We start from the raw sequence: 18,760 nt of genomic DNA, 5'->3' as shown, positions 1-18,760 counted from the left end.
GAATGGCTGAGGCATGGTTATTCCTGGCTGGTGGAACTCTTCTGGTCTCTAGAGTAGAGGAGGATGAAGATATTATGATGATGAATAGATCATTCAAGGCTTGTAAAATGAGGAGAGCCTTGGGATATTTGACTATTATAATGGATTTATGGAAAGAGAACTATTCTGAGTGAATTGACTACACTTGAGTACCTGGTGCAATCAATACTGGAATGATAGATTGATTGATAAAGAGAACTAGAAAGTGGGAGGTAAAGGTTGTGAGAGAACTTAGTTTCCACACCTGATTTTATAACCTATGAAGAGAATCAAACTGGTTAAATGGGGATCTGGTAAGAGAAAGAAGTCAGCAGGTAGGAGTATGGGCAGCAAAGAGAAAGAAAGTATTAATGCTGATGACTGTAGTTGTTGTAGGTGATGCAGTTAATGAAAGGGTTGTCCCTAATCTGATAGGAACTGGGTGCAGTCAAGAAGAAACAACTGAGGTGTTTGCACACAAAGGCAAGGAACCTGGGCAACAAAATAGAGGAAGTGGAATTATTGGCATAGATCAAGAAACTGGTTACTATAAACTCTTTTGCCATGAAAACCTGCTCTTGGTGTCCTAAGACTAATATTGTTTCCTGATGCTCCCTATTCAGTCTTTATTCATCTAATTTCAAATGATAAGCTCTGAGGTGGGGGACTTCTTTCCCCACCCTGTTCTCTTCTGCATTTGTACAGTGATTAGCACAATGGTGTCCTGGTATATGGCAGTGGTCTAAAAGAAGTCTGATGAAGTTCAGTAAAGACAAGTTCAAACTTCTGTGCTTGGTATATAGAGCAATGAAATGCACAAGTACAAAAAGGGGAACTACTGCCTAGGCCGCAGTACAGCTGAAAAGGATGTGGGTGTTGCAGTGGACTGCAAGCCGTATATGTGCCAGTAGTGTAGTATTGTTACAAAAAGAAACCCTTATAGCATCCTGGGATATATTAACAGCAGTGTTGCATGGAAGTCCCAAACAGTAATTTTTCCATTCTGTGTACTATTGGAGAGGTCTTGCACAGAGTATTGTGTCTAGTCTGGGGTACCATACGTCAAGAAAGATGTGAACAAATTTAGAGGTCCATAGGAGAGCAATGAAAATGATTAGATGTCTGGGGAAACATGACTTATGGGGAAAAATTGGAAGATGTAAGATTAATTTGTGTGCAAAAGAGAAGACTGGAGTGGGATTTAATAAGTCTGCAAATACAAATAGGGTTGTTTAAAAGGAGCATGGTGGTCAGCTACTGTTTCTTTCTACAAAAAGTGAGGCAACAAGTAACGGTCTTAAAGTACAACAAGGGAAATGTAGGTTGCATTTTAGGAAGAATCTTCTCACTATGAGGGTGGTTAAGCACTTGGAACAAAACACTTAGGTTGGGGAATCCCCATGACTGGAAGGTTTTAAGAGCAGATTAGACAAGCATTTGGCTAAGTTTAGACAGGGATGACCCAGTGTTGAACAGGGAGTTGAACAAAATAACCTTTTGAAGTCCCTTCCAGTTCTGTTCTTTCCATGACTCTTATGATTCTCTGAATGGGATCCTAGGTGCTACAATAATACAAATGCTAATGATTTTTTAGTACTATTAGAAAAATAAACCCTATTGTAAATTGTCATTCTGTGAGACTTCCTGATTATAGGTTTGAAAAAAATGCATCTAGTACGTTGATGGGCTTGGGCGCGTTAGCTGACAAGATTTCATCAGTCACTGAACCAACAAGATGAGTCTTGGGTCTGATAAGTAGAAAGTTTGTTAAAGAATAGCTGGTTTTAGAAAAGAATCTTATATTGAGTGCTCTTAAGATGATTGAGTTTATATTAAATAGAAGGTTATACAAAAGTGGGTTTTTAATTAAGGTTCTCTTATTTTAAGAGGCACACTTTAAGTAATAAAGTGAAATCAGGCAGTGAAATCAGTTGGACAGATGAATTTAGAGACTTGAATGTGGAAGAGGCTTAGATTTGTTTTTTCCTCAAGTAAAGATATAGAAATTACCTGAAGTTTCTGTCCTCTGAAAGGGAAAACTTACAGGAAAGGGCTCCAAATCTAACTGAATGAATTGTTTTCCTAGAAAGGATATTAGCGGTAGAATCTACAGGGAATGGGAAGGTAGGAGGGAAAACTGTCTTTGGACATAGCTACGTTTCAGCTGCCAGTAAGTGTAAGGCTAAAGTGAGACTTACCAAAAGTCCAAACAGATTTAGAATTTGCCAAATAGAATAAAACAATTAGTAAAAGGTTGGACATAAGAATAAAAAGTGAATGATGAAAGCAGTTGAGGTCATCACATGGTGATGCTGGCATTGAGATTGAAACTGGGTGAGTACTTTAGCTCAGTTTAAGGATGATGTACAACAGGGGTAGGCAACCCCGGCATGAATGCCAGTGTTGTATGCAAAGGCATGTTGCTTGGCTTGTGTGCCTGGGGAAGGGGCCAGGGCTGCACTGCCACAACAAGGATTAGGCCCCTTGCGGCTTCCCCACCATGCACCCCTGGCACGCCAACATCTTATAAGTTGAGGTTGTGGGTGTTTTTGGTAGTCTGCTGAGAAACATTGCAACCCCTGATATAGAAAATGGGAACAAAGGCAGAAAGGCTAAAGGGAAAAAAGTGAAGGTATAGAAATGAAATAATGACATGCAAGGAAGAATTAAAACCTGTTTTATATTTAAGGTGCCCAGCTGGCAGGCACTAGATAATGTTCCTAACACAATATTGAAAGAACTGGCATGTGATATTGCAAGTATGATATCAAGGATTTTTGAGTAAGTCTATCAAATGAGAGATTTTATTATATGACTTGAGAATAACAAAGTACTTTACATTTTTAAAAAATTATAGGAAAAATCATCTGCACAACCACAGACACATTGGTGTGCCTTCAGTAGTATTCAAGGCTTTCAAACAAATTTTGAGGGGAAAAATCATCAGCTAGATAAATGAAAAATGAGGTAAATGCAGCATGTTTATGAAAGGTGATTCATGTCAGACTAACTTGACATTTTTCTTTGATAAGATAACTTATTTTGAAGAAGAGAAATATTATGTATCTTTTCTATCAGCATTTCCGTAAAATGGTTAATGCGGTGTCCCCCTGGGAAATTATTTCTTAGGATGGGGGTTCATACTGGAACTGTAAGTTTGGCCAGTAACAGGCTAAAGGGATCATAACAGGTTGTGCTGAAAGGTGAGGTATTGGGATAGAGGGATTCTAATAAAGGTCCACTATGATTGGTCCTGGGACTAATCTTATTAAGTGTTTTCCCTAATGATCTGACTACAAAAAATAGGAAATCAGCTATTGATACAAATTGGGAATCATCACCATGGAAGAGAGTTGGAATGTCTTAGGAAGCACTGAATAGACTAGCATGAGAGAGAGCGGATGGAATTTAATAGTAAACATGTATGGTTGTATATTTTTGGACTAATGCTATGAGCTGGGGGAGGAAAAACCTGAGCGTATAAATTGGTAACAGGGTGACTGAGCTGCCAATATGATACTGTTGGGGGGGACAAATGTAAATATCCTCGAATGTAACAGGTAAGATATTAACAGAAGAGCTAGGGGAGCTAGCTCCAGTACCACTGTACAAGGCACTGGTGAGAGCTTCTCTGATGAACTCCATACAATTCTTGTCACCCATGTTCAAGAAAAATGAATTGTAATTGAAATAATTGCAGAAAAGGATGTCTAGGATGATCAGGAGAATGGAGAGCTTATCTTACAAAAGGTGACTAGAAGAGTCCTGCTTGTTTAGCTTAACAAAACAATGGCTGTGTGTGAACAGGAGGGTAAACACCAGAAGGAGAAGATCAACTTAAAGAATAGTTATCAATAAACTTAGACTGGAAATCACAAAGTTTTTAACCATCAGAGTGGCATAGCTTTCTTATAGGAGTACAAGGGGCAAACAGCCAAAGAACTTGTCAGATTGAACTTTTATGGTGAGTTTGCTTTGGTTAGCAGATGACCATGAAGATCTCTTTCAATCCTATGCCCTTGTCATAGAGGATAGATTGATTGGGCATATCTGTCAAGAATACATTGATTAGTTATATCTCTCAGCCTGTCACTGTGAAGGTGCATAACAAGGGAATTTTGAGTTTTGACTTAAGAAGAAGCATTTTAAGAAAATCTTGTGATAACTGAATGTCATATTAATATTAATAAGTGTAACAGTAAGAAAAATACTTTGACTAAATTAATGCTTGGGTTTTTTTAGTTAAAATATTAACTATAAGTTAAAATATTAAATGTATCAAAATATTAATGTGATACATTCCCCACCAATTCTTCCCTGTTTGTGAGCAGCAGGTCAAGAAGAGCATGGCCCCTAGTTGGCCGCTCCAGCCCTTGCACCAGGAAGTTGTCCCCAACACTCTCCAAAAACTTCTTGGATTGCCTGTGCACTGTTGTATTGCCCTCCCTGCAGATGTCAGGGTGAGTGAAGTCCCCCATGAGAACCAGGGCTTAGGGGAGGGAAACTTGAACTAGCTGTTTGAAGAAAACCTCATCCACCTCTTCTTCCTCGTCTGGTGGTCTATAGCAGACACCCACCAGAATATCACCCTTGTTGCTCTCCCCTCCAATCTTGACCCAGAGACTTTCAACAGAGCTATCTCCAGTTTCATACTGGAGCTCCGAGCAGTCATATGGCTCTTTTACATAAAGTGCAACTCCCCCTCCTTTTCTTCCTTGCCTGTCCTTCCTGAACATGCCAGGTTTGGGACCTGGAACTGCCGGGCCAAATTTGATAATCAGATGACTGTCATACCCAGCCCTAGCAGGCTTGTTTTGTTCAAGACCACAGGCTGTCAGGGAAGGTCCAACAGTTTTCTGATAGTCAGACCCAATCTTAGTAGCCTCTGGGGTGGTTGGACACCCAGGGCTATCAGGTCTGGGTCTGACAATCAGCTGATTATTCACCTGACTCCAGGACAGCCTGGCTGCATGTGCAATTTTTAGGTGTCCCAGGGCACTGGGACCCTGAAATCAAGGAGCCTGTCCCTCATCCTGGGGTCCCTATGTCTCAGAACATCTAAAAAGCATGGGTTCAACCCAGATTCCCGCATTCTGGCATTTTTAAAAGCCTTGCCCTGTAGCAGCACACCCCACACCATATCAGAACAGGGAACCTTGCAACCTACTCCTGGGAGCTGATTTTGTTTCAGTATGGGGGGCAGGATGTCCCAATCCTGAAGCTGACTCTTGTCCCTGTGCCAATGCTGACAATCAGCTAATTGTGGGCATTGGCATTAGGGTGCTACATGTTCAATATATGGCACCAGACATGTGAACCACAAAGATGTTCCACTTTTTTTGTGGAAAAATGTTGTGGCTGGTTTGCTACTTTATGGCACCATAAATCAATGGAATTCTGTTACTGTTACTATTACTTAGGCCCCTGGCACTGTTACTATTTGAGGAGTCATTAACACATCAGTCACACTGTAACCAATAGGCGCCAGGGGTCTAAGACATACTGAAGGATATCAACAGACAACCAAGGGGAAAATGTTTAGTCTATCTCATACATGCTATACTGAAGACTGGCATAAAGGGAAGATTTGCGAAGAAAAAACCATTTTAGACCCAAAGGTGACACAAAATTTCTGTTAGGAGCATCGAAAGGTCCATGTCTAATGAGAGTGATCATGGAATCAGAGATTGGCAGTAGGACAAAGAAACATTTTTTGAGTAGTGGTAGAAAAAAAGGGTAAGCCTCAGAATTACTAAAACTTGAATTATTAATTTTTGTTGTTAAAGATACAAAGTTAGTACAAGTAAAGAAAATCTGAAGCTACTTGTATTTGGATAATGGCCCTCCCCTTTCTACTCCTTTATAATCCCCACCATAGCTAACTCAGTTTTCTCATTATATTGCAAGTCATGACCATTTCCTACCCAGGAGCTTAATAAGTGTGGTGCGGCACGTAAGTAAATGAACACTGTGCCTTGTGCCTTGACTTTAAATTCGTCTGCTGTTTTCTTGGAGTTTGATATGTCATTCTACATCATGCACAGTGGCACTGGAATGATGTGTTGTTTTGAAGTGTGCAAGTGCCTTTGAAATGCTTCAGTGAGGGTACAGATACACGGAGCCAAAGAAATGCTTCAAAACCGACCCTTGAAAAATAAGGAACATCTTAGAAGCACTTCCTAAAATATTTGCAAGCTCCAGCAGTTCTCTGGTCTCTCACAGTGCTTGGCTTCCCCACACCCCTGCCCTGCCCCCATCTCCCACAGGAAGGAGGGATATGGGGCGGCTCCTGTGCACTTGGTTATCCTTGGGAACCTCTGAAGAAGAGGCCAAGGGCATTCAGGGATTCCTGTTCTCTAGATTGTTGCCTGCTTGCCTTCACAACTATTTTGAAACACTTGAGGATGTTGTAGTGGGAGGGGGTAGAGGGAGAAGAATACATGTCTGCACAGTGCTAGAGCATGTCAGATTTGAAATGTGACCTTGTTAGGCCCTTACATCTGGATCCAGACCCTTGAAGTGGAGTTGATGCCTGCAACAGGTGCCAAAAAGGAGAACACTGAAGGAGTGTGAGGAGGTGGAATGTGCCAGGATGGAAAGGAAGATCTCATTAAATGAATTGCCAAATGTTCTAAAGTTTGCTGTTCGTTTTGGTTGATTACACAAGTTACATTTTTCATATGATTGGGCTTCTGAAAGCACTCTACAGCCATGATGTAACACAGGTGCATGGCTGCTTTTAAAATGACCGATTGTGCAAAAAAAATTAACCCTGGTCAAATGAGGTAGTAGATGAAGGTGCCCTAAAGCAGAGCACCTTAGGAACTTGTGTTCCCTCCAGGGTATATTTTTTCCCACTTTGCAGGGCTAGGATGGTGCTCATGCAGGTGAGCACCAGCCCAGTCCTGCCCCCAGGGCTGTTGGTGTGGGAAGAAGAGGGAGGGAGCAGCCAGCATGGAGCTGCCAGTTGGGCTTTGCCTGGTTGGAGCTGGGGGGCGGGGTAGAACAGAACCTCCTTGCCTTGTGGGCACCCCCGGGCTACCCCGGCTGAGGTACTGGGGGGAGCCAGGCTGGGCCTGCAAGGCAAAGGGGCTCTGTTCCACCCTCCTCTTCTCCCCCCAGCTCTGGCCAGGCAAAGCAGCTGGCAGCTCTGTGGTGGCCACTCCCTCACCTGCTGACAGCCCCAGAGCTGGGGGTGGGGAGGGCATCACTGGGGAGAGGGGTGGTTTTGGCAGCCTCCTGAGAAGTTGCTGTAGTGCCCTTGCCTGCCGGCCAGAGCTGGTGCAGGCAGGTTCCAGTCCCCGCCCCCACCACTTTACGTAAAGTGCCAGGAGTTAGAGTGGGGCTTAAATATCTGTAGGCACCTGTTCTAAGAAGAGAGAGATTCAAAACCAAAATAAAGTGGTTTGGAAAGTTATGATGGAGATGCAAAGTATTTAAAGCGTTGCAGGTGATGCTGGACAAGGATTGTGTAGGGTTCCTTTCGACCCCAGTGATTCTGTATCAAGATTGCATGTTGTTTCTGGAAGATATATTCTAGTTTTAAAACAGGAATTAACACAGGCCACAGGAATTTCCTGAATTGTATTGGCGTTCAGACTAGATGATTGCAGTGTTTCCTTCTGGGCTTATACTCTGTGAAAAAAGAAAACAATTAGTGTTAAAAACTACACTGAGACAAAACAGGATGAAACTGGAGAAAAGACTAGAGAGCCATAGAAAAGTAGGGCCGGAAGGAACTTCAGGAGTTTATCTGGTCCAGCAGGGTCCAACCTTTTTGGCAAGCATGCCACAAATTAGCCCTTCATCCTTCTGGAGTGACACTCGATCCCTTTCTCCTTCCAGTTCTGCTGCTCTGCTTTCTGCCCTGTGCTCCCCTCCTGATGTGCTGCTCTACTTTCTACTCCCTTCCCTATTTGCTACTGTGCTGCCTGTTCACTCCCTGATCTGTTGTGTGCCACACACAAAGGCTGCCTCTGCCGCTTGTGGCACTCATGCTGCAGGTTGGTCACCCTGATCTATTCTCATTGCCTGCTCAAAGCAGGAGCCTCCCTATCCAAACTAGCCCATTCAAGTGCTTGTTTAACCTATTGCTACAACTACACAAAGAGACGTATTGCATGGCTACAAGATGCATAGCCCAAAGATATGACGAACACTCTGCTGGAGGTAAAGCAAGGAGATGGAGGGCACTGTCAGTATCTTGCTCCTGCAAGGGGTGTTAAAATACACTCGAGATCTAAGGAAGAGGGCCATAACCCCTGCTACAGAGGAAGGTGAAAACCCCCGCAGTCTGTACCAACCTGATTGTGGGGTAAAATTCTTTCCTGACTCCAAATGTGGTGTTTGGTTTGACTTTAAGCAGAGAGGTAGCATCCTCTAACCAGGAATTTATGGGCTGTAGTTCCAGAAGGAACATTGGCACAGCCCAGTCAAAATCCCCAGTCGTAGCTACAGTCAATACGCAGTGATTCTGGAGGAAAACATACAAAAATTCCCTGCCACCTGTATCAACAGGAGGGGAAAAAATCCTTCCAGCCCATGTGGCAACTGGCAAAGCCCAGAAGTATGGGAAAACCCAAAGTAGCCTCCACTGTGTTCTGCAATCTAATGACATTAAACAACCCCACGTGTCAGATGCCCTTTCTGCTGTACTTATCCCAGCCCCTTTATTGTACCTAAGCTTCATTTTCCTGCCATTGAGCATTATCTTCTCCAGTATCCAATTATCTTCTCTAATATCTGTTCTGCTCTGCAGAGCTCTTCTCTTTATCTCCCAGTGATATGTTGGGGTGGGGTGGTAAAGTGCTTTGTCTTCCAGAAACACACTCCAGATGATTCCTAATCAATGCTCATCCAGCCTCTTGAAAATCTCCAGTGAAGGAAATTCCAGAACTGCTACAGAGGTCTATTCCACTGCCTCACTGTTCTAACAGTGAAGACATTTTTTTCTAAGATGACATTGTACGTAATGGAAATACATTGAAATGGTAAAAATGCTTGACTGTTATTTCAAGTATATCTCTTTTTATGAAGAGGAAAATGGATTTGAAGTGCTAAAAGCAGAGCATTGTTCAAAGACTGGAATGATTATTTGGATCTTTAAATATTAAAATGGCACAATGTTGCTCTTTAACAGGGGTATTACACAGATGAGATATGAAGTATCCTTCACAAAAAATAAGTATTCAGAAGCTTTATGCGGCAGACCAACCATAAAATGAAAAATGGTCAGAGGATGCTCTATCTTTACTATTCTAAGTTATCATATATTATAAGGGTTGTAATGAAACAAATGTATGTACAGTACAGTAACTATCCAAACAAAAAGGTAAATATAATTACCATTTTATCACAGCTTTGGGGCTGATGTAGTTAAATAATAATTTGTATACTGTATGTCAGTGTACAAATTATACTGTACTGGCCAGTGGTATCTCTCAGGGGTCCGTACTTGGACTGGTGCTTTTCAACATCTTTATCAATGATTTGGATGGGGGAGTGAAAAGCTCGCTGACCAAATTTGCAGACAACACCAAGTTATGGGGCAGCGTGGTCATGCCAGAAGATAGGTTGCAGATACAGGCAGACCTGGACAGGCTCAAGAGTTGGGCAGACAGGAACCAGATGAAGTTTAACACTTCCAAGTGCAAGGTGCTTCATCTGGGGGCAAGCAACCTTCAACATATATATAGGTTCAGTGGTGACAGCTTGACTTGCACCATGGTCGAAAGGGACCTAGGGGTCATGATTGACCATCACATGAATATGAGCTGTCAGTGCGATGCTGTGGCCAGCAGAGCAAATAACATGCTGGCATGCATTTACCAGTGCATCTCATGTAAAACTAAGGAAGTGATACTCCTGCTGTACCCAGCACTGGTGAGACCGCAGCTGGAGTACTGCGTCCAGTTCTGGGTGCCGCACTTCAACAAGGATGTGGAAAAACTTGAGAGGGTCCAGAAAAGAGCCTCCCGTATGATCAGGGACTTGCAAGGCAAGCCATATGAGGAAAGGCTGAGGGACCTGGGCATCTTTAGCCTAAAGAAGAGAAGGTTGTGAGGGGACTTGATAGCAGCTTACTGCTATATCAAAGGAGTGCATCAGGAGCTTGGTGAACAACTGTTCACTAGGGGAAGACCTGGGGAAGACCAGGATCAATGGATACAATCTCCTGGAAGGCCACTTCAGGCTTAATACCAGGAAAACCTCCTTCGCAGTCAGGGTGTCTGGACTGTGGAATAAGCTCCCTCCAGAGGTGGTGCAGTCACCTACCCTGGAGGTTTTCAAGAGGAGACTGGACAGTCACCTCACTGGGATCACTTGACTCCAGTTGTCTTTCTGCCTAGAGCGGGGGGTTGGACCCAATGATCTGCGAGGTCCCTTCCAGTCTCTAATCTATGAATGTCTTAATGCATTTTACGAATGCAAGAAACACACACACACACACACACACTGACTTTTTAGAGAGTCATTGTAAAATCTCTTTGATTTTCTGAATTTCTATACTTAAAAACACTTTAGTGACTGAGAAATCTGTTGGGATTTGAGAATCATTTTCAGTACTGGGTGTTTATTTAAGAAAAGCCCAGGCATTCAAGCTGATTTTTGAGAAACTGTTCTTAACTTGAATTTTAATATCATGTCTTATATACTAACAAAGATGTTGCTAGAAGTTGCAGCAGTGAACAAACTGAAAAATACGATAAGCTAGAGATGGTAATATAGATAGATAAGCACTCAGAGGAAGCACAAACCTCATGGGCTGTAGTGGATGGACTAGTAAAGCTCACATGATCTTCTACTGTCTGAAGTTTTTTGTTTTTTGTTTGTTTTTTTTAAAGAAAAGTATTTGAGGTTACAGATAAATTATACTGCTGGCAAAAGAAAGATAAAACAGAAGTTTTTGTCAGAAGCGTGGAACCTTTTAAAATCTAAACAAGCACGTTGCAGGCAGTTTTGGGTACATGAAATATATTTGATTTTAAAGCAATTGCTAGGCAAAGAAAAGAGGCCAAGTACTATTGAGACTAAATGAAATGATGGCATATAACGGAGGATTTGGAGGGAGAATTCAAGACGTACATTTTTAGACATCAAAGAAAATATTGATGGTTATTCAGCAATCTGTTAGAAAAAGTTCATTGTGCCAATTTTCCTGTATGTAGTTTACTTTTTTCCCCTTTAAATAAAAAGACAAACTCTGATTTGTATCGACATATTGGAGATATCCTTCAAGAACATTGCTGTCTCTAAACTAAATTTTACCTTTTGAGCCATTTATTGAAATCGGATACTTTATTCTGTTATGATTTTAGGTCATGTTACTTTGTCAGATAAGTACTTCTAAAAGTTAGTTTCTGTTATACAATTACTTGTAATTAAATGACTTTTCTTTCATGTCTAGCAAAGTGGTTAGGAGAGCTTAAGTAAATTGGTATCCCATTTAGTTTGCATAAAGAAAGTCTGAAAGAAGAACTGAATTCTTTTTTTTGAACAAGTGATTTTTATCAAAGAACAATAACTAGTATTCCATCTGTGGTGGTGCAGTCCTTCTGAACAGCTGATAGCTTATCAAATTCTCATATCTGCAAAAGAGCACTTCTTTAACTTAGATTAAACATACGTGATATTCATTAAGATAAATGGCATCAGTGTTATTCTTAAAAAAAGAAAAACCAACAACATTATGCATGAATAAAATATTGTACTCGCTGTAAATGCACTTGCCTTCTACTTTATACATAAATATAGTATAGGCTAAAAAATATGCTGCATTTTGTTGTTCACTTTTTATTTTTTTTTACCAAGATTGAATTTTTAAGCAGCTAAGAACAGTTGTATAACATTTCTACTTTAAAACCCATTATTTACCATATGCTCTGAGACAAGGATTTTTTGTGATATCTTTATTGGACCAAGCATATAGGTGGGAGAGCCCTTGGACAAGCTTTTGGTCATCAAGTGCCCTTCCTCATGTTTGAGAGAGAAGTGGAAACAGAGCCAAATGTCAGAGAAAATGGTCCAAGCAAATTCAAGCAGTCTGTTTGGAGGGATGGGAGAGGGCTGTAAACTAGATGTCACAAAAAAATCCTTGCCTCTCTTCCTGGTTGCTTCCTGGACCATCACAGTTACAACAACACTCCAACTCTACTACAAACATTCTTAAACATTTATCTTATGATGTCTGTTGCTTGCATTAGGTTTATGAATTCTTATTCTGATGCCACTCATAGAATCTCTTTGTCGAAGTGATAGAAGTTTCAGCTTGCAATGTAAAGAGTCTTGCCAGTTTTAGCCCCTTGTTTAAAATATCTGCCTTAGCAGTGGTGACCAACCTTTCTGGGCTGCGGGTGGCATGAACGGTTTGGGGATGGTCTAGGGGTCAGATCCCATCCAGGATATCAGTTCATGGGTCTGATCCAGTGCAGAGTCAGCATGTGGGTGCGGTCCAGTGCATGGCTTAAGCCCCATGTGTGCCATACTGGACCTGCCACTCTGGCCCTGGCCCAGGCCCATGCATGGGGTCGTCATCTGTCTGTAGGCCTTGGAAATTTGGTGCTAGGGAAGCAGTGGTAGAGTTAATTGCCACTACTCCCCTGCTGTAAATTTCTGGACCTGTGGGGTTAATGCAGCTCTGCAGACTTGCTGAGTGGGCTGAAGATGAGCACCCATGTGTTCTAGTATCTTAAATCTTTTCAAGCACTTTGGATGCTATACCACAGTTTCAAAAACTACTGAGAAACATCCAAAGGCATATACAATCCCAAGACATTATATTTCATAAATTTAATTGAATGATTTCATAATCGAATACAATTATGGCCAATGTCCTAACATTTTAGACATGTATTTTCCAGCTGCTTTGTATGAAATTTGTGATTTTTCACGCTTTTAATAAACTTTGTTAGAAATCCTATAAGAGCAACAGAAATCTGAATTTTAAATATTATTTTGTCTGTTGCCTACTGCAGAGGGTTTTTTCCTCTATTTCTTTAGAAAGATTTTAGATAACTTTATTTATTAATTTTTTTTAAAGATAGTTGATGGGCTTAATCTGTTTAAAGGGCTTGGGGTACTCTCAGCTCCATGGTAGTGAAGACTACGTTCTATCCCAGAAGAAGTTCAGTATTTTGTAAAACTGTACTCCAGATTTGTAGGAGAAAGATGTTTTAGTTTTAGCTCTGCTGCTGATCTGCTCTGTGATCTTGGGCAAGTCATGTTACATCTTTATTTGTTGTCGCATAGAATAAAGCCATGAGACTCATTCTTTCCAAGGATTTTCTCAATAGTGAGGGAGGCATATTCTTGTCCCATGTAGGCTCTCATGTAAGAACATGTTTATCTTTGGATATACAATTAGACCTTTTGAAATCAACAGGACTGTTCGCCTGTTTGAAAGGGAAGGCACATGGTTTAAGTGCTATACTTACTGCCAAATTGTTTTTTAAGGCCTCTTTTTAGGTTCTGTCTTTGTAGGCACAAAATTGCAAGTGCATATTGTAGCATTTAGATGATTGAACACCTGATTTGTGAGTGCAGGTAGTTGGCCTCTATCTACTAATTGTCCAATGTACCTGTGAAAACCCCCGCTTGCTCATAAGTTTATACAGCTATGTAAGTACTGTATGTTGTATGCCCACAGTTAATGGTTTTTGTAAAACTGGAGGCTGTTTTTATAGATACTGGATTCCTAGAGAGTCTGTTAGTGTCTCAAATAAAACTAGGCACTATCCCACATGGAACTAGAGGTCAAAATGATTCCCAGGGAGACTTCCATAAAGTGAAAATGATCATTAGATATTTCCTGGTCTAAGAATACCAATTATAACGCACTCTCTGTGCCTCGCATAGATAGGTAAAAATGTTGAAGTCACTGATATGCAAGAACAGAAAACTGCTTTCTTTAATTGTCATGTGGGTCTCTGGGCTTTCTTAGTTGGTTTGCTTTTTGCCTTTTTTTGTTTTGTTTAATATTAAAATTAAGAACACATGAGCATTCTGCTGGTTTCCAAACTATTTGGTTATTGAGCTTAATGGTACAATGACCAATGGATTTTTATTCCAGTAACACCTAAACTTTGATATCAGGTAGTGACAGCTGATTTTCATGAAAAGGAGTAAATTGTGGGGTTTTTTGTTTTTGGCTTTTTTTTTCATGCTATTGCATTGGATAAGTTAGGTGTCCTCCCTCCCTATCTGACCTGCACTACCAATGTTTGTTTCTGGTTGAGTATTGTTCTCTTCAGCCTGCCATGGGGTTTGGACTTCTCCAGTCACTGAGCTCCCCAGCAGGGTTAACTAGGGTGGCCACTGATGCATCCTCAGAATACAGGACAACCCCTTGATGAGGGGTAGTCTGCCTCTGCAAATCAGTGGTGAGGGGTGGAGTGGCCACCTTGGTCAATCAGCAATAAAGGTGGGGGCCGCTGGGTCATTCAACCAATCGGCAGCAAGGGGTGGGGCTACCACCTCCCTCTCTCCTTGCCTCCTTGGCTACCACCTCCCTCTCCTCCTGGCTGTGTACCACCCAATTTTAAGCACAGCCAATAGAATCATGAGGACAAATAATTAACATGTATTTCCACCAGTGAACTAAAAACTGGACTTCTTGCTGTCCGTACCTCATTCAGAAATGGACGGGGGACAAATGGTTTAAAAACAAGATGGTCTGATGTGAAACTGGACCAATGGCCACCCTTGGGTTAACATACAAAACCAAATTGGAGGATACTGTCATGGCCTAGAGAGCCATAGTTTTACCATTTACACTGGTACAGTAATTTAAAAACATTTCATAACCTCTGCACTGGAACATACTGGCAACACTTCTGTATGCATTACTATTGAGAAATTGGGGCTTCAATCTATGATTCACCTATATAGATTGCAGTGGGAATAATCCCTTCTCGTCCAGTTCATTTATATCAGAATCTTCTTCTACATTCACAGATATGTCAATCTATCTGGAATATTTTAATTTTGGGGTTAAAAAGACCATTTAAAAATAAAGAAGTTTGACCTTTGAAAAATTTATTTTCAAATAATTTGCTTATTTGTGAATTAAGACAAGAGACTATTTCCCTCACTTGTAAAATTATATAGCACTACAACTGGTCCTCTTAACATTCAGTTGTTTTGCCAGTAAAGTATTGTGGTTGGAAAGGAAATTTTTGCTACATAAGCCAGATGACTGCATGGGAAGCTACTCAGTTATGTGATGCAGTGTTTTTGTTTAATACCTTTTTTTATTCCAACAGGAAATATGGGATGTATAAAATCAAAAAGGAAAGAGAACCTGCCTCGAGATGGGCTAGATTTGAAGAACCAACCAGTACGTAAAACTGAACGAACTATTTATGTGAGGGATCCAACGTCCAATAAACAGCAAAGGCCAGTAAGTAGATAGTCTCAGGGGAGAATTCCAATAGTGAGATCAAAGCATGACAGGCATAACTTAAATTTCAATAAAAAAACACATGCATGCAGAAACTAAGATTAATCATTTTAGTTCATAGTTTGGCTTTATTATGCTATACAGTTGACCCTCAAAAGATAGGCATTAAAAAAAAAAGTTGCTGGTAGTTTATTCCTTAATAAATCTATCCTTGTGTCTTCTTTCTGGAGAAACATTCTCCTAGATGTGTTGTATACTGTTCTTGCATAGTTGATGCTTTACAGGAAGGCTGAGTGACATTTTTTTTTAATTCAATATTTAGTAACTTACAGTAGTTTGGAAAGATTTTTAAAAGTGTCAGGCTTTCTTTATAAAAGAACCACCTTTATTTTTAATGTGTAGTTTTACGCTGGTAAGGAGTACACTATATACATCTACAGGGCAGCTGCTTAACAAGCTAGGGATTAAAATACTGAGTGTTCTATTAAGAAAGGCTGAGGTAATCCTTAATATGTAATTTATGATTTAATTATGACTCTTGATCATTTTTGGTCAAGTTTCCTCAATCTTCACCTCTTGCTGCTTTCTGTTCGCATGTAAGGACCAAATGCAACAGAATGAAGCAGTTGTGTATGAGAAGAAGCAGGACAGTGGAAGGTCCCCTCTGTGCCAAGGAACAGTGCTCCGCTGATGGTAGCAAAAAGAAAATGTTAGGGAGAGAGGCTAGGGAATATAAAAAATGTTTGCTCTTCCATGTCAAGAGGAATAGAGCATTAGTTGCATGTTAGCTCTGCTGGTGGTCTTTGGATTGCAGATGGAGAGGTGACATGGATAACTCCCATGCAAACCCATATGAATCAGACCTTTCACAGGGGAGAATGTATGAAGCTTTAAATATTTTTTGCCTTAAACTGGCAAAATAGAAGGTTAGTTTCAGTGAGGATAAAAATGGGATAATTGCCCTTAGTGGTGAACACTTCCACCCCACCTGTAACCAATGGCCAGACCTATGCTGAAGTCAACACAGTTCTTTTGACTTCAGTGGAGCTATGCTGATGTACAGCTGCTGAGGCTGTTGAGCCAGCATATCATCTGAATCAAATCTGATTATCTTTTATTACTTATTTACTCTAGTGCTGGCACTTAAAAAAAATCCTGTAGTTTTTTAATCCTTGTACTTGGATAAACCTAATAATGATTTTTGCTGAGGAATTTAAGGAAGGTAATTAAATTTTTGCCCTTTCACTTTATGAAGCTGCCCTTCTGTATTGACAATTATTGCTTTATTGCCCTGTTGAAGTATCTTTGCCAAATGTTAGTACAGGAGCTGCAAAAGTATGAACTTGCCATCTTACTTTTCACTTCGGGAAGGGAGAGCGGCGCTATGCTGCTGTATTCAAAGTTTAGTTGGGATTTGCATTACTATTTATTTTTAAAGCATTTAAGTGTTGCCCAGCAAAAATAGCTACATGTTTCGTTTAAGGTTGGGTATTTGACCAGTCAAAATTTGATCAATTGACTGGTCAAATATCAGTCAAAATTGTAAAAAATCGCTAATATGTCCAAATAATACACAGAAAGAGCACAAATTTTCCATTAAGAAATTTGTCAAAAACAATAAAAAAATCATTTCTGTCAAGAAAACTACAAAAAAAGTAGGGGGCTTTTTTTGTAAAATTGCTATAACCTTTGACTGGTCAAAAATATGCAGTTAATTGACTGGTAAATTGATAATATTTGACTGGTCAATTGACCAGTTTGCCAACCCTAGTTTCTTTATAATTTTAAGTTTTGTAGGGATCTTAGAAAATATGTGCAAGATCACTCCAAACCAGCTTGTGTTTATAAGTTATTTTATTAATGTGCATATGTGTAAAGTGAACATCACAGTGACTTGAAACTGTTTAATTGAGCAATATTTTGTTTTAGGCAAATACAGACACACAACTTTTACCAGGTCAGAGGTTCTGTAAAGCAGGTATGTTTCCATAAAAATATTAGCAATTCGTAACAGCCTTTTAAGAACGTATGTAATGCTAAGATTATCCATTGGCTTTTTGCATTAATAGAAGCGGAGGAACATGGGAGCATTGTAGTAGCCTTGTATCCTTATGATGGTATTCATGAAGATGATTTGTCATTCAAGAAAGGAGAAAAAATGAAAGTTCTTGAGGAGTAAGTATGACAATGTTGGATGTAATGTATATTTTTATGTTACTAAATCACTTTTCTTGTTGTGTTTTATTACTTTGTGCCCACACCCATGCAAAAGGAAGAAACTTCCTTTCAGTGTGAAAGTGAAAATGTTCCACTCAGTTCTCTGTATTGCTTGACAACCATCTTGGGGGGAGGGCTGTTGCATTCTCAGATGGCTCTACTTCCAAGAGAAATGTCATGTTTCTCTTTCCAGCCCAGTCAAGCCCCTCGGCAAAGAAGCAGATAAATAGCACTTGGTTATTTTTGGTTTGCATATTGTGAATTCTTTTGTGTTTGCTTTTCAGGCTAGGGGAATGGTGGAAAGCTAAATCCCTCTCAACGAAAAAGGAAGGTTTCATTCCAAGCAACTATGTAGCAAAATTAAACACTTTGGAAACAGAAGAGTAGGTTTCTCTATACTCTAGTACATTGAAACTTTTCTACCCTGTTGTGGGCCTTTTGGGGGTGGGTTAAAATCTAATCCGTGACATACTTTTCAGATGGTTCTTCAAAGATATAACCAGGAAAGATGCAGAAAGACAGCTCTTAGCTCCTGGAAACAGTCCTGGATCATTTCTTATCAGAGAAAGTGAAACATTAAAAGGTAGGCAGTTGATTAATCGGTGGACTCACTGATTAATCACTGAATCTGCTATAACAAAAATTTTGCTTTCAACGGGTGTGAATTTGGCACCATTTTGTTATGTTGCTTTTTCAGTATGTAACAATGAATTCAGTTGGACTGCAGTAACTTCTCCAAAGGAAGTGAAGAGATTCAATAAAAAATAGGACTGTGAGAGACCAAGGGAAGTTACCTTGTCCATCTCTCTACTCAAGGCAGGATTATCATCATCTAAACCACCCCAAACTAAGCATTTGCCTAATCTGCTCTTAAAAATGTCTAATTTTGGACATCATGATTGCCTAATGATTTCCTGAATTTCTATAGGTAATCTGTTTTAGTGCTTAGCCACCCTCATGGTGATGCTCGTATCCAACCTATGCGTTCTTTGTTGCAATTTAAGACTGTTTCTTCTGGTCTTATCCCCCGTTTACACAGAGAACAGCCTGTTACCATCCTCTTGGTACGTGGACTGTTTTCAGATCCTCTCAAGTCTCCTCCTCTTCAGACTAAATACCATATTTACT

At 40.3% G+C, this 18,760-nt stretch overlaps 1 protein-coding gene across 2 annotated transcripts in view; it reads left to right on the top strand.

Annotated features, from left to right (window-relative positions):
* The window catches only part of LYN (LYN proto-oncogene, Src family tyrosine kinase), a 125,929-nt gene that overhangs the window by 55,449 nt on the left and 51,720 nt on the right, over positions 1–18,760 (top strand). Inside the window, exons 3-7 of one of the 2 annotated variants that reach the window (XM_006032430.3) lie at positions 15,279–15,415; positions 17,345–17,393; positions 17,485–17,590; positions 17,917–18,015; positions 18,112–18,215. In XM_006032430.3, the coding sequence (XP_006032492.1) occupies positions 15,284–15,415; positions 17,345–17,393; positions 17,485–17,590; positions 17,917–18,015; positions 18,112–18,215 (490 nt within the window). In that variant the 5' untranslated portion in view covers positions 15,279–15,283. Of the gene's footprint in view, positions 1–15,278; positions 15,416–17,344; positions 17,394–17,484; positions 17,591–17,916; positions 18,016–18,111; positions 18,216–18,760 lie in introns of those variants that run through there. The other variant, XM_025214183.1, reaches the window with a different exon arrangement.

Source organism: Alligator sinensis, unplaced genomic scaffold (genome assembly GCF_000455745.1).
Source record: "Alligator sinensis unplaced genomic scaffold, ASM45574v1 scaffold999_1, whole genome shotgun sequence".
In the NCBI taxonomy this organism is placed as follows: domain Eukaryota; kingdom Metazoa; phylum Chordata; order Crocodylia; family Alligatoridae; genus Alligator; species Alligator sinensis.
Note: the sequence above shows the minus strand (reverse complement) of the source record. Positions and strands in the feature narration are given on the sequence as shown.